At 42.7% G+C, this 16,322-nt stretch overlaps 1 protein-coding gene across 4 annotated transcripts in view; it reads right to left on the reverse strand.

Annotated features, from left to right (window-relative positions):
- Positions 1 to 15,209, reverse strand: part of KAT7 (lysine acetyltransferase 7) — a 31,851-nt gene extending 16,642 nt beyond the window's left edge. For 3 of the 4 annotated variants that reach the window (XR_008294001.1, XM_015083371.3, XM_015083372.3), the window contains exons 1-5: positions 15,076 to 15,209; positions 12,483 to 12,630; positions 9,961 to 10,137; positions 8,119 to 8,358; positions 2,677 to 2,759 (exon numbers count right to left, since the gene is read on the reverse strand). Coding sequence is in view for 3 of the 4 variants with exons in the window: in XM_015083371.3 (XP_014938857.1) it covers positions 2,677 to 2,759; positions 8,119 to 8,358; positions 9,961 to 10,137; positions 12,483 to 12,630; positions 15,076 to 15,090 (663 nt within the window). In the remaining variant the exon portion in view is untranslated. The remainder of the gene's footprint in view (positions 1 to 2,676; positions 2,760 to 8,118; positions 8,359 to 9,960; positions 10,138 to 12,482; positions 12,631 to 15,075) is intronic. The other variant, XM_027034038.2, reaches the window with a different exon arrangement.
- Between the last annotated feature and the right edge of the window lie 1,113 nt (positions 15,210 to 16,322).

The raw sequence follows: 16,322 nt of genomic DNA on the forward strand, positions 1-16,322 counted from the left end.
AAGGTCGCCCTCGTTGCTTCTCTCTGTCTCACACCTCGCGTCACAAAATCCATCAGCAAGTCTATCAGGCTGCTCCCCTCCAAAACATATCCCGAGTCCAATCAATTCTTACTATCTCCACTGATACAACGCCAGTCCGGGCTACTAGCTCCTGCCTGAGCTCAGAGCGGTCTGCCAACTAGTCTACCTGGGTCAGCGCCTGCCCCCTCCAGTCCATTCTCCACACCACGAACCACCCGTGACTTTTAAAAAGTGCTCGTGAAAATTCTATTACACCTCTGCTAAAGCCCTCCAAATGCGTCCCGCCGCCATCACAGTAAAGACGCACTTCCAACGCCAAGGCCTTAACAGGTCCTTCATGATCTGGATCCGGCTTCCGCATTCCCGATCACGTTCCAGCCACGCTGGCCTACTCTTGGTCCCTCAAACCCAGGCGTTTACCCCCACCTCTCGGCCTCTGTGTTTGCTCGTCCTTCCACTTAACGTCTCTCCTCCTAGATCCGGACACAACCGTCTCTTTGCCCATCAGCCACGTCTCAGGTCAGATGCCAACTCCTCCAGGAGGTCTTCCTGAACAACCCAAGCGGAAGCAGTGCCGTATCCCCGTCACCCCCAAACAGCCACTCTCTGTATTTGTAGTTTTTTGGTTCCTCGCAGCATTTATCACTGCTTGAAATTCTTCTTCACTGATTAGTTTGTATGTGTTTTGCCTCCCCCTGCGAGAACGTTAGCTCCTCGAACGCAGTCTTTTACTGGATTCACAGAACCCACAGATATCTGTCACAGCGTTTGGCACAGCAATCTGGAACTGAATAAAAACGGTCCTAACGTTGATTGCAATTGTCCACTGGGAAACTCAGAGTGACCACCTATAGGCAAGTACTTTAAAAATGACAGAGCTTTCGGGGCGCCTGGGTGGCTCAGTTGGTTAAGCGGCCAACTTCGGCTCAGGTCATGATCTCACGGTCCGTGAGTTCGAGCCCCGCGTCGGGCTCTGTGCTGACAGCTCAGAGCCTGGAGCCCGTTTCAGATTCTGTGTCTCCCTCTCTCTCTGACCCTCCCCTGCTCATGCTCTGTCTCTCTCTGTCTCAAAAATAAATAAACGTTAAAAAAAAAATTTAAAAAAAAAATGACAGAGCTTTCAATTTAGGTGAGGAGTTAGTCTATAATTCTTCCACTTGGGATTCTAAATATAATAAAAACTATATCCTTCAGAAATTCTCTGGATCGTCCAAGTTCCAGCAGTCAAGATGGATTATGCTGAGCTTGATTTCTCTTGCAAAGAAGAAAACACGACAGAGGAAGAATTCAGGAAATGCTTTCCTTTTCTTCAGAACTTTCTTCCCCAAACTGGCATTTTTCTTTTTCTTTTTTAAAAATAAATTGCTTAAGGTAACTCGTTCACATTGCTACAAGCCAACAATTTTTCAAAGTTGTACCCGAGGAAGACGTCAATGCGAGACCACGCTTAGTATCGGATCACGATACTTAAAGTCAAGAGGTAGAGGGCGACTCCCAAAAAAAGAGATCACGGTTATTTTCAGAGAACGAAAGACCCAAAGCCTTGTCGGCTTCTGCTGCAGATACCGGCAGAGCTGCTCCTGTTGGGATCTGGTCTCAGACTAATGGGAAGATAATGGGCAGACCAACCACTCACTCTTACACAGAGCAGAAGAAATGAGCCTGCTTACACAAGAGGTTTGGAATAAAGAAAAATGACAGTGTCTTCAACCTTGAAATCCATGCAAGCTTTCAAAGTCTACTACTTTGCTGAAAGACTAAACATGCAAAGAAACTTCCCATCGTGTGGTCTCGTTAAGAAAAAGAGGACAAATTCCTGACTCGGAAAGAACTAGTGTTAGTTAGGGATTCTCATTTTTCTTAGGATGAAACTGGCTCAGACAGGAATAAATCTGTGACCTTGGCGTTGTTAGAAAATAACAACCACAGGAACAGTTAATACTTTGATGCCATGAGCTTGGATAACCTGTCCAAACACTACCCACGCAATGCATTTAATGAAGCGTGTTTGCAACTCCTGCTTCCCCATTATTAGTTTCATCCTTGGTAGCAGCAGCCGATACAAGAGCCCACAAAATAGGGTCTTAGGCTCTCCTAAATCCATCACCCCCAAATCCCAAAAGTTACGTAGGACTATATTTTTCAAGAATTTAAGACAAAAACTGGCGAAGAGTGGGTGTGACTGAGAGTAACAAAAAGGAAACGTATTCTGTGGAAACAGAGCCAAAGGAAAATAATCATGCAAAAATTTAAAGAGCAAAATGTCTTCACAGATTCACGAGAAGAGAACTTAATGCATAAATACTGAGATCACATATTTAGGCAAATTAATTCCTCGTGGAAAAGGTCCCTGCCTCATCGAAGTCAATTTTCGAAGGAAAATATCAATGCACACAAGGATGATATTCCAAATGTTCCAGATCTCCCTATTAATTTCTTTCGAAGCAGTCATTACATATTGTAATTATTTTATTTATCTGTTTAAATCTTTCTTTAAAAAACCCAGCTGTATTTTTATTGTTTCCTCCACTGGAAGATAAGAAAAAGGACCTTGCCTATTTTGTTCACATTGTATCCCCAGTGTTTAGCCAAGTGCCTGGCAACGGAAAAGCACTCACTAGATTAAGTATAGAGTCAAATAATGAATACAATTACCTTGCACTCATCAGCGGACAGGTTATGATAGAGCGGGCATCCTGAGATGGAGAAATGTCTCTCATGTTTTCCTGTAAGATGTCCTGTTAAAAGAGGAAAAAACTTTATCTCGAGACAGAAGATTTAAGTTCATAAAGTGACGTGGGTTTTTTTGTGTGAAAAAAATTTTTTTAATGTTTATTACTTTTGAGGGAGAGACAGAGAGCAAACAGGCAAGGGGCAGAGAGAGAGGGAGACACAGAGTCGGAAGCAGGCTCTGGGCTCTGAGCTGTCAAGCACAGAGCCCGATGTGGGGCTCGAACCCACAGACCATGAGATCATGACCTGAGCTGAAGTCGGACGCTCAACCAACTGAGTCACCCAGGCGCCCCAAAGTGATAAGTTTTCTATAGGACAACTGTGTAATTTGGCTGTATCATTTCTATCCAATATGTATCTGATCACAGATTGAATCCACCAAAAGTAAGTGCTGCCAGGGCCATAACTTGCACCCACTGATGAATTCTTTTTTGCCACAGGAGGGATCTGGCAATCGTTGAACATACTTGTGTATGTTCAATATAAACTGTAGTTCCTTCTGTTCTTTTTTTTTTTTTTTTTTTTTTACTTATTTTGAGAGAGAGATAGAGAGCAAGCAGGGGAGGGGCAGAGACAGAGAGGGAGAAAGAATCTCAAGCAGGTTCTGTGCTGTTAGCACAGAGTCGGATGCAGGGCTCGAACCCAGGTACTGTGAGATCATGACCTGAGCCGAAGTCAAAAGCTGGACACTTAACTGACTGAACCATCCAGGCACCCCAGTTCCTTCTGTTCTGATAATGTATTTCTCAAATTCTAAAAAATCATAAAGCCATATATTTATAAAAAGAACAAGATTACAAACAGAAACATTTTCTTTTGGTGAAACTTAACTTTCTGTTGCTAAATTATCAAGTTATATGTATATCAAGTGCTTCTTCCTTTCTATTATGCAATGCTACCCAATCCGAATTGAACTTCTTTCAATAATCAAAAGAAACTTCTGGAAAATGAAAAAGAAAATGGACTCTTCTATTCTGCAAATAAACATATGTTGATAATTTTGAATCAGATTAAATATATTCATTTTTTTGGAAGGGGGCTGATTTTGTTTAAAGATTTAGGCTTCTGTAATCAGACTTTTTAATAGGTGGTATTTTTAATAATGGGATATTACTCAGCCATAAAAAAGAATGAGATCTTGCCATTTACAATATGGATGGTATAGGGGCACCTGGGTGGCTCAGCAGGTTGAGTGTCTGACTTCAGCTTGGGTCATGATCTCGCGGCTCGTGGGTTCAAGCCCCACATTGGGCTCCACGCTGACAGCACGGAACCTGCTTGGGATTCTCTCTCTCCCTCTCTCTCTGCCCCTCCCTCACTTGTGCTTTCTCTCTCTCAAGACAAATAAACTCAAAAAAAAATTTTATACAATATGGATGGCATAATGCTAAGTGAAATAAGTGAGTCAGAGAAAGACCAATACCATATGATTTTACTCATAAGTGGAATTGTTTCAGAGTAACAAACAAAGAAAAAAAGAGACAAACAAACAAACAAACAAACAAAAAAACCAGGCTCTTAAATACAGAGAACAAAGTGGTGACGCCAAAGACGGAAGGCACGTGGGAAAGGGGTGAAACAGATAAACGGGTTCAAGAGTACATTTAGCTTCATGAGTACTGGGTAATGTATAGAATTGCTGGGTCACTATATCATACACCTGAAACTAATATACCACTGTAACACAAATACATAGGCACAAGTTAGCACAAAGCTCCTTCTTATGAAGGGATAACGTGAGCAGTTAACAATACAAAAAGCTCACTTTAAAGGGGTATCTCTTCACTTTTTAATTTTTCATGTGGTTTTGGGAAACACACAGGGAACTGAACGTTACTTCCTTTTTATACGTCTCTTTAACCAAAAAGCTTATAAAGCCTTTGGGTAATAGAGACAATGGGATTTTAAAAATCATATATGATTTATAAAGTAAGCTTTAAAGAACAATAGTTCACGTATTGGGAGAGACAGGAATTAATACATGTTATGCGGACTGCCATTTCTCCAGGATTGTGTTATTAAAAATGTGATTTTAGAGATCTGTTCAATTTATCTTGCACACAAAAAACTAACCTCAGTGATCAAACACCGTGTACAAAATGTAAAGCATCCATGTTTTAGAAAGTCTTCTTTCTGTAGATTATTTCTAAAAAATATTTCTGTAGATATTTCTAAGATATTATTCATCTATATCTTCTGAGTAAATTATTCAAATGTCTTAGTTTATAATAAATAAACTAAAACCAATCAAATGAGTCTATATTAAAAGTTTTATAAATAGGATAGCTAATCTATTGATCTAGCAATTCTATTATTACAAATTTATTCCACAGGTTTTCTACCAAGACATCAAACTACATACGTACAAGACTATCCACTATAGTAATATTCAAAGTAGCTAAAAATGAGAAATCTAAAGTCAACTTATACTGTACAATTTAAAAAATTTATAAGCTTTAGGGGTGCCTGGGTGGCTCAGTCAGTTAAGCGTACGACTTCAGCTCAAGGTCATGATCTCGTGGTTTATGGGTTCGAGCCCCACGTCAGGCTCTGTGCTGACAGCTCAGAGCCCGGAGCCTGCTTCCGATTCTGTGTCTCCCTCTCTCTCTGCCCCTTCCCACTCATGTTCTGTCTCTCTCTCTCTCTCTCTCAAAAATAAATAAACATTAAAAAAAAATTTTTTTTTAATTTATAAGCTTTCAATATAATGGAATGCTCTGTATTCTTTTAAATAGATGGAACCTGGGGCGCCTGGGTGGCTCAGTCGGTTGGGCGGCCGACTTCGGCTTGGGTCATGATCTCGCGGTCCGTGAGTTCGAGCCCCGCGTCGGGCTCTGCGCTGACAGCTCAGAGCCTGGAGCCTATTTCAGATTCTGTGTCTCCCTCTCTCTGACCCTCCCCCGTTCATGCTCTGTCTCTCTCTGTCTCAAAAATAAATAAACGTTAAAAATATATATATATTAAAAAAAAAAAATAGATGGAACCCTAAATAAAATACCCAAGATGCCAAACCAACCACTGTATTTTCCCTTTTGTGAATAACAAAAAGGAAATATATGTACATATACCTGTGTACGTACATACACACAAACACACAAACTTACTAGAAGCATTCATAAAAAACTACCAAGAATAGTTTTATATCTGAGGATATGAGAGAACTTTTACTTACTCATTTCAGGGCTTGTAAGTTTGTACAAGCACATAATACTTTTATACCAAAATTATACACACACACACACACACACACACACACACACACACACACACACACAAATTAACGACATTATTTTCCCAAACATAAAGAGTGGAACAGGATCAAAAGTAATTTTGGCAATGGATTTTTTTTTTTTTATTAAGTAATCTCTGCCCAATGTGGGGCTTGAACTCACAACTAAGATCAAGAACCACATGCAAGAACCACATGGTCTACTGACCGAGCCAGCCGGGTGCCGCCTTATTAAAAATAATTTTGGAAGCTCAGGTTCACACTTTTCAAACTTTGCCAGCAGATTAACACCAAAATTCAAAGTGAACTTTCTCTGATGCAACAGATTTGTATTTATCCGCTCATCTACTCCATTAGGGGGGTTAAGTACTGAGCAAAGATAACACACGGTCAGGCCCGACTCTGACCTCACCTCCTCCTGTCCACTGTGGCTGCTCCACCCTGGGCATAGTGGCCCCTAAGTGTGCCTCAAACGGCCTAAGCATTCTCCCGTCCCATACCCTTTGCACTGGTGTGTGTGTGGGTGTGCATGGCCGTACATATGCACAACACCTTACTTGCCCTCTCAGCACTACCTTATCTTCCTTCAGAGAATGATCTCTAGTTGACCTATTGTACACCTACCTGTTTTGACCTTCCCAGTTAGACTATAAGCTCCGTGAGGGTAGGAACTTTGACATGTTCATAGCTACATCCCCAGAACCTAAAACAGTGTCCGGTACATAGCAAACATTCAATAACTATGTACTGAATAGCTAATTAAACACACGACATAGGGGCGCCTGGGTGGCGCAGTCGGTTAAGCGTCCGACTTCAGCCAGGTCACGATCTCGCGGTTCGTGAGTTCGAGCCCCGCGTCAGGCTCTGGGCTGATGGCTCGGAGCCTGGAGCCTGTTTCCGATTCTGTGTCTCCCTCTCTCTCTGCCCCTCCCCCGTTCATGCTCTGTCTCTCTCTGTCCCAAAAATAAATAATAAACGTTGAAAAAAAAAATAAAAAAAAAAAAAAACACACAACATAAAGGGAACAACTTAGGGATGCACGGACAGTGACCAGCAGTGCTGGAGTCCCTTTCCTTGCTGTGCAGCAAGTCGATCCCCTTACCCTCTTAGAGCATGTTGGCTAGCTCTTAAACACTGGTGTTTATATGACGAGGTCTAGTCTTACTTTTTCATTAATGTGCGCAAGGAAACAGATTTAGGCCTGAACCAATTAGCTTCTTTGAGCAAAGGCTGGTATGACATTCAGGGGAATTTACGCTCTGTGCATTCTGAGTTCAAATTATCTGAGAAACCAGTGCCAAGACCCGGAAAAGATCCAAATAAATTAAATACCAGGGAAAACATACTGTGGGCCCACAAAGCAGAAGCTCACTCTGTTCTACCTTTTCTGAACCTGATGGCCACATTCAAAAGTTCACAGATTTGAGAAGTAGACCCGGTGGAGAAATGCTTGTGATCTCCAAGTCAGCACCTTCCAACTCTAGACAAAAACTTATGCCCAACATGTGCACTGAAGCTCACCTAAGGAGAATTAATAAGGTTTAAACCACTATAAGAATCTGTCAGTCAGGAGTCAAGGTCATAAGAAAACAAAGACATACTTATTTATCTGAGAAGAAATACTTGTCTGGTTTGTATTGATTAAGCACACAAGACCTAAAACCACTGAAGTCACAAAAGGCCGGGGTCTCCTCTGTGCCCTTTTAGTTTCAAGCCACGCAACAAGAAATCTGTTTTTCTCACTTCCTTAACAGCTGTGGCCGCACAACCGGTGTTGTGCATTAGCTTACACTCATTGAATTTGAACTAAGCGCCATACAATGAGTTGTCTGAAGGTAACTGGTCCTCTGCTTTGTTTTTTGCAGGAAAAAGGAGGAAATTTTTCACAGGGGGGAAGCTCTTGATAAGCAGAATGGTGCATCCCACTTAATTTCCTTGCAATCAGATCTGTTATTATGGACGGACAACAGGCCAAGAAGCAAAAATATTCAAGTGGGCAACCCAGTGATACTCTGAGCACCGCTGAAGAACCTAAGGAGCTAGGTCACAAGGGAACACAGAACATTTCTTCAGGAGCCTAAGTCCAGAGGGCAAGAAGCACAGAACACAGGCATCGTGAAGCTGGGCGCACTCACCTAGAGAGTTACAGCCTGGAGTAGGACATTTCATATTGAAATTGTAGCTTTCGTGGAAGCGACGACGCTTGGGGCGATGAGAGAGATCACTGCCTGAGTCCTTCAGGGACATGTCCTTGGCCATGCTCTCATCGTGAGACACATTAGGGCTGGAGATGTCGATGTCAGACTCAGAAGAAGGTGCGTTTCCAGTTGGAGTTCGAGGTGGAGACTCATCATGATCGGCTGTATTTTTAGTTTCTAAAGCAAAAGTAATTGGTAGAGCTCATGAATGAAGTTCATTTGTTTGAGGTTTACTATTCAGAAGAGTTTATGGACTTTCCAGATCCTCTATCGTTTAACCAGTAACTTCTAACCACTTATCTGCTATAAATGAAAATGAAGAGAAACTAACATCATTCCTTTGTGCAACTTTACATTCTGACTACAATTAAGTTTGGAGTTTCCCCAATACATTTCACTTATCTGTGTTCCTCACAGACCCCCAACCATGGATAATCAAAACTAGATGGAAGCAAATTTTTCTTTAAAATTACCATCCAGGGGCGCCTGGCTGGCTGTCAGTTGAGTGTCCAAATTTTAACTTTGGCTCATGTCATGATCCCAGGGTCATGGGATCAAGCCCCGCCTCAGGCTCCTCACTGGGCATGGAGGCTGCCTGGGATTCTTTCTCTCCCTCTCCGTCTGACCCTCCCACGCTAGACAGCACACGCATGCATGCACTCTCATTCTCTCTCCCCCTCTCTCAAAAAGCAAAAATAAAAATGCAATGAAATAAATAAAATAAAATAAAATAACCCATTCCACTCCTAGGAGACACACAGGATGGAAGAGAAATGGATGACAGGCTTGGTGTGTGAGTGTGAATGAACTTGGCTCTCGAGATAGCTTGTGAGTAATCTAACAACGTAGATTATAAATCATGGGTTGTAAACCAAATGCCTATAGGAGCTGGGCAAGGCCAAACAGAGACCCAATTGTCCATCTCAAGGAGACAACTACTATTCCGCTCTAGTCAATACTGTGAGTGAATGGGTTACCTCATTCATGTTCCCAGAGATTTGCATTTTTTAAAGGAAACTAGTAACTCAGGTTTTTATATGAAATCTCTGTATTTTCAAATGCTGGCAACAAACTTTTAAAAGTGTAAACACAGTGGGGCACCTGGCTGGCTCAGTCGATTAAGTGTCTGACTCTTGATTTCAGCTCAGGTCACGATCTCGCAGTTCGTGGGTTTAAGCCCTACATCAGGTTCCACACACTGACAGCGTGAAGCGTGCTTAAGAGCCCCCCCCTCCTCTCTCTGCCCCTCCCCTGCTCGTGCTCTCTTTCTCTCAAAGCAAACTTTGAAAAAATAAAAAATAGAAATGGGAACCCTGTGCAAGCAAACCAACTGAGCGTGTTGGCAGACTAGACGCTCCCCAGTCTAGAAGCCATGCGCTAAGGCCTCTGATTTGGGCTGGTGAATCACGATCACCACAGCTCACCATCCCCCATTACCGAAGGTCACCTCTCCCCAGAATTTCAGAGATAAATGGACAGACAAGCATGAACGTAAGAAAATCTGGTTTAGGCCTTCCTCATCTGTGGGTAAGAGGGCCATAGTCCCTTTTGCCTGTTATAGGTCCAACCCAATATACTCCAGAGACTGTAAACTTCAAGAGTACTCTAGAGCAAAACTGTCCTCAGCAAGACATTCAAGAAAGGAATCCGGCAAACAGCATTTACCTAGCTGAATTTCGTCAGTACCAGGCATCTACCTGCAGTGGCCCCAAGCCTTCCTTAAGAGGAAACTGACCAGATCTTCTCTGTAACTGACCAATTCATACTATACTCACTCACCTCTATCTGAAAAGTCAACCACCTGCTCAGTTTCTGAGCCAGACGAACGAGTCTGCCGAAGGGGGTACTTTTTTGGAGTCACTGGGGTAGGCTGCTGCTGACTACGGGTCACTCTTCTGGTAGAATAAGCAGGCTCCTCAGTGCCAAAAGATTGCAAATTTCGAACCGGGCTGGAATCTGATCCCCAATTTTAAAAGATAATAAAATAATTAAAGAGAAAAGAAGGAAATTTGTTTTATTTCTCATCCATATGACTTATTACCATCTGTGCCCTCCTCTTCGTATTTCACAAAATCCAACAAATCATTAAAATGTCTATTTTATTAAATAAAATGGAAGCTAAAGAGACTAGATCAGGCATAGAAATCCAATATAGTACAGAATTAATAGTTTTAGGTTCTGGAATCAAAACTGACTCCCATTCAATTCCCCTGCACCGTACCAACTAGCTATAACATCTTGGGCAAGTTCATCTCTCCAGGCCTGTTTCCCTGAACTATTAAAAAAAAAAAAAAAAAGTAAATTATTTGTACATTCCTCACCTTTGTTGTGAGAAGTAAGTAAGATAATTCATAAAAACGTTTAACGTAATCCCTGGTACCTAGATCTATAGCTTTCTAAGTATTAGCTGCAACGTCTCTTTCTTTCCTTATTCCAACCCACCATCAAACAGGAACTCTACTTCTAAAGGTAGAACAATACACGTATTTCCTTTCTTCAGACATCTCTTGTGTTCTTCCTGATTACCCTGTCTGATACTCTGAAGCAAAGTCATAATGGATTCATGAAGGGTAAGGCAAGAACACAGCTTTTGAAATTCTTTTGGATAACAAAACTATTCTGAATCACCCAGCAGCCTTTTCACATCTCTAATTTGATGACACTGAAAAAAGAATTAGAAAAAGATCCAAAGCTGAAACTAAAGTGTGTTTTAAACAACAAAAGATCCTAAGATGATATGTACATCTTATTCTGCAAAGAAGAAAATTGAAATTCTCAAACTTTTGGGTTAAAGAAAAAAAAAGCACACAGCTAGGTTATCAGTTTACACGCCTCCAGGGGACTCAGCCAATTCATAATAGGGTCTATATCTTGCTTTAGAGAGAGCCACCTTACACAGACTACATTGTGAATGATGCCTCTAGGCGTTGTCCAACTCCATAGTTATGAAGTAGAACAACTAAGAAGTGACCCAGGACCCAGTTATTTCCTAGCTGTTTGGAATATTTTCAACTTTCAGGTGGCCAGGGCACAGCCATTTACGCTTTGTGAGAATATTACTCCCTTTCCTTTGCATATACTGTTCTCTCTACCTAGAATGATGTTTTCCCACCTTTCAGCTTGTAAATTCCTAGCAGATCCTTTAAGATTTCCATCTTGGAGACCGGCCCCAGCTCTGAACTTCCATAATATGCTATACAAACATCTCAGAGCTCTTAACCACAATGCATTACTACGATCAGCTGACATACTATATTTCACACTGAACTGTGAGCTCCTTACGGGCAGGAACTATGATTTTTCTATCATGGCATTCTAATACATAGCATAGTATCTGAATTACAGTAGGTTTTTTTATCAGTATTCCCAGTATGCTAAAAAAATAAAAACTTACAAATTGAGAATCTTACAAAACTTACAAACTTACAAAAAGACAACAGCTATACTTTGGCTGAAATGTTAAATACAAAAATAAAGTTAGGAACAGTTGTTGAGAATGTTCTCATTTTCTCCCTTGAAAAACTGATGTTTTTCTCTCATTTTGTAACGTGCTCCTAAAGCAGTAACTAGACCTGCACTATTTAAGTGCTTGAAGCATATTACAAAATTTTCCCCCTTAATCTCTCATCAGCTACTGATCATTAGCTTTTTGTATTAACTGCAACTTTCTTTCCTCCCCAGGAAATGAATCCCAGAGCAGAACCAGGAGGGATGAGGGGTACCTTCTAAATCAAAGCCCAGATGGCTAATCGCACTAGAGAACCTTCAAACTGCCTTCCAACACGGAGGTCCTCTATTCTTTACTACCAAAGCCAACTGCTGGGCATTTACAACTGTAAAGTAGTTGGATGCAACTACTTATGTCTATGAATCATGTCTGACCACATTACAGAATTACATATAAGTTATGGAAGTATTTAGAAGTATTGAACCTCCTCCAAAAACAAGTTCAAGAGACTATTTTAAATGCCTAAGTCTAAGCCATTCTAACAGAAAGTAAAAATATAGTCTTCCCATTTTACTCATGGAAAAACTATTATTCTAAACAAAAGTTAAATGACTTAAGACATATACACGCCACACAGTCATTGTATCAGATATAGTTCTTTTGGGTCTACAAACTGGACAACCCCCAACAGAACCATTTTTAAGAACCTGATACTTCTGCAGGCATTGACCCTGCATTTTACCAGATTTTGTCATCTACACCAAGCCAAAGGACCAGTTTCCACATTCACACAAGAATATGATGACCAGCAAGGTGGCTATGAGGCACGGTCAGGAAGAATGAATTCTTATACCTTGGGAACTCTGGCTCAGCCGGGCTGAGGAGCGGGTGACTCGGGCAGATCGCCGGGACGTGCCGTCACTCTCTGAACTGTCTGTGTGCTCGAGATCTGTAGAAAAATCGGAATCTTCGGTTCCATCTGAACTACTGCCTGCATTCCTCTGTAACACCATAGATCCAGACATTAGCACAGAAGCATTTACTCTGTGGGTTTGTCTTAACACTAGAAATAAAATGAATTATGATACTGAAAACACTAAGAAAGGATTCCACCGCCAAATTCCCTTTATTTAAGGCATTAAATGGAACAACCTGCAAGTAATGCACCTTGGTTAAATAAAAAAGAGAATTAATTCTTACTTTATTGTCACTAATTCTGAAACAAGTACATTTAGAGGTCAGTACCACAAACTGGAAATAAAAGTACCTAATTCGAAATGGTCTGGCTGACATAACTACGTACTTCGAGTCCATGGTGGGGAGAAAAATGTCAGCGCTAGACCCCTTTTAACTTTGGAGTAGCTTTTGTTCAAAGTCTCCACGAACAGCCATCACATTTTTTTTTTAAACCATATACTAATTCAAAATACCAGGGTCCACAACTCTGATCCCAAGAGAACTTAAAGGAAAAGACTAAAGTTCTTCTTATGTTATCTATCTACGAAGTTTCTCCACGTGAATGCTGAAAGTGCTTTAAAAAAAAAAAAAAAAAAGCGGCTTGCATGTGAAGACTTGTAAATATCTAAGAACAGAGATTTTCTCATCTTTTCAATAATCGTTTGTCAATTTTTAGCCTCCTGAAGATGATTAGCCATAAAGGTAACTTTTATCAGTTGAACATTACCGCTACACCCTTTACTAAGCCAGGAAGGAAAGAGCATTTGCTTAGAAAACAATACAAAGCCTCAAACCACAAGTCCTCTATTTTTTATCCAAAACCCTTAGGGCCAGTTGTGCTTGAAATTCCTAACTTTTTGGCTTTTTGGAAAGGGAATACTTTGCATATATCCCTCAAGTAACACTCCATAATCAAACACACTAATATTTCTACAGCAGAATATAGAAACAATCGCCCCAAATCAGACACACAAAACCTATAAGTAGCCTCAGGATAGTTTAGGACAGGTTTTGCCACCAAATAAGTTACTAAAAACACTTACATTTTCAAAAGCTCTTTGTATTTGGGAACTGCAGAAAAGGGACTGTGGACCTATTCCAAGGCACCAACACTATTCCTGCATTTGGTTAGCCTTCGTATAAATAAATACCACCTACCAATGTAGGCCATTTTAGGAGAAAATAAAAGGTTCAGATGTTTTATTTGAAACACCTCTGTGAAAAAAAAGATTTCTGCAGAAATAAGCAAGAACACCATGCAGCTTTCCAAATATTTCAAGGGTAAACTGCCCAGAAATGAGCAGAGACTTCAGAGTCATAAGATGAAGGGGGAGTCTACAGGTCATCTAGTCCAGTTATCCAGTTATTTGAATCCCTGACCATCCCTTCCTGGTTTGACCCTGGAATTCAGCTCTTCTCTCTGGCTTTCACCAACCTCCTTCCCATCTTACTCCAGAGCAGACTTAATCGCTCTCTTACTTCCCTCCCATAATACTTTGTATACACCTCCACGTAGAAAATTTACTAGCTCCTTCTACACTTATTTATATGTCCGTTTTCCCCATCAGACTGTGATCTCCTTAAGCCAGGGATCATGTCTGATTAATTTGTGAATCCCCAGCAACTAGCACAGTAGCAAGCAGTCGATAAACATTTGTTGAATTAGATTTGTTCTGTAGTCCAGGCTCTGCTATTGCCTAATGGGAGTGGCTTAGGGCACTCCATTAGGCGTCTGTTTGTTCAGCTGCAAAGAAAAGGGATGGGGGTGTCCCTAGGTGACCTTATAAATCCTATCTAATTGTGGAAAGTTTTTGACTTTACGAACTGCATTTTCTGGCCGCTGTCCAAATGAGCAGCTAAGGAAAAAAATACGTCTTAGATGCAAAAGGGCCTGAGCGGGATCCCTAGGGAGTGGGCGCTGGTTCTCTACCACCCAGTCTTCTGCTTTGTTGTGCCCCCCGCCTGGAGAGGAAGGATGCTCCAAAACCCCGCCCATGCACCTATCAGCATCCCCGGCCGGAAGGGCGGGGATTCGTGCCCCCCAATCGCGCTACTGCTACGCCGCGCCCCCACGGGACAGACTGCCAAGTCTAGCCAATCAAGAGAGGAGGGATCGTTCTCTACAGCCAGTCGGAGAGCTGTAGGGCCAGGCCCCGACACCGCCCCCGCACGCGGGGAGGTGACCGTTGGACCCAAATGGGCGGTGTCACCAGCCAATCAATATGCTTCCAGGCGTTTCAGCGACCAATTACCGAGAAGAACGCCTCCGAGCCAGGCAAGCAGAGGGCGGGAATAGTTGCAAGCATAGGCCGAGGCCAGGATCGGGCCCACATTTTTCTGTCGGGTATGGACAGAAGAGAGGGTTGCTGAGCTAGATTGGGGGAAGCGGGAAGTTGGCACCCAACCGCCGTGAGGCGTGGCCAACTGCGTCACGTTGCTCAGTCGACTGTCCTTAGACACCCGCCATCCCTCTGTCCTGTTCCTCTCACCTTCCTTCGCGGCATTGCCGGCGGCTGCGGCCCGACAGTTCCGATTCGGGCAGCGGCGGCAGCAGCAGCAGGAACGGTGGCTCCGGCGGGCTCCGTGGCGGCCTCTGTAGCAGTCCCAATCCTGCGGACGATCCCAAGTGCCTCCTGCTTCACAGCGTCTAGACCCTTCTGCGCAGGCGCCGCGGGCTGAGGCGCTTTTTCCTTCACTTCCGGCTGGGGCTCGCGTCACCTGACGTTACGGGCCAGAGAGGGTGCTGGGAGGTTCGCTCCTTCTGGTGAGGCTAGTGAGCGCCATTTTAGAATTGGGCAGAAAGTAGCGCGGTGGTAGAAACCCGGGCCAGCCATGTTTAGTCAGGGGATTGGCACCTTTTGTGGACGTGGGCAGCCATTCTTGTTTGGGGCTGAAGCCTGACAATTGAAGTTAACGGTTCTCATCTTTACCTTGGGCAAAATTTCCCTTCCCGTTCGTTTTAATTTCTGAAGTAGAGGAAGGAAACCCCCAGAATCCATCAGGTGGCTGAGGTTTAACCCCTTGGTTGCCTGGTTGACCAAAGGACGTTTCTGTTTATCCTCTAAACTCAACGTTGGGAAGGAATATTTTGCCCCAGAAATTGCATCTTAAAAGCCATCCCGTGTCTCAAAGTGATGGGAATGGGGGCTTGTAAAAGGAACTGAAGGGTAGCGTCCATCATCAGGAAGTTTGTTGTCTGGTAGAGGAGACATTGTCCTTGCCCGTAGCGAACAGCAAGTAAGTTAGTTAGTCGTTCAGGTCGCGGAAAGAGGCAGAACCATTCTCCAGAGGCTGTAGCTCCAGAGAATTCCCACATTCGCTCTGTGGTGAGCGCCCATCTCCTTCCCCCATTCTGTGTGGGTTTGAGAGCCCTGGGTGGCTCGCGGGGGTGGGGGCGGGTGCTGGTGCGGTAGCGAGAGTCGGAGAAGCAGTGATCCCCACTTAGCCCAAGTTAACTCTGGAAATCTAGATGCTTGAGCCAGGAGTTGGGGGAGGGAAGAAGAGAGGAAGGAATATTTTTAGTAAAGCTGGAGCTTAACAAAAAAAAGGCATGGATATTTAAATAATAATAATAATAATAATAATAATAATAAGGCCTGTCTTGAGAGGAAGGAAGAGTTGGTCAAGGATGTAAGGCTAAGAGAAGAGCAATTTAAAAAGGCTGGCAAGTGGAGAGCAGGCTTTGAGGATGTAATCTCTCTGGAGGAAATGCTTTGAGAGGACCAAAGGTTGGCGA

Source organism: Acinonyx jubatus, chromosome E1 (assembly GCF_027475565.1).
Source record: "Acinonyx jubatus isolate Ajub_Pintada_27869175 chromosome E1, VMU_Ajub_asm_v1.0, whole genome shotgun sequence".
Taxonomy (NCBI): Eukaryota; Metazoa; Chordata; class Mammalia; order Carnivora; family Felidae; genus Acinonyx; species Acinonyx jubatus.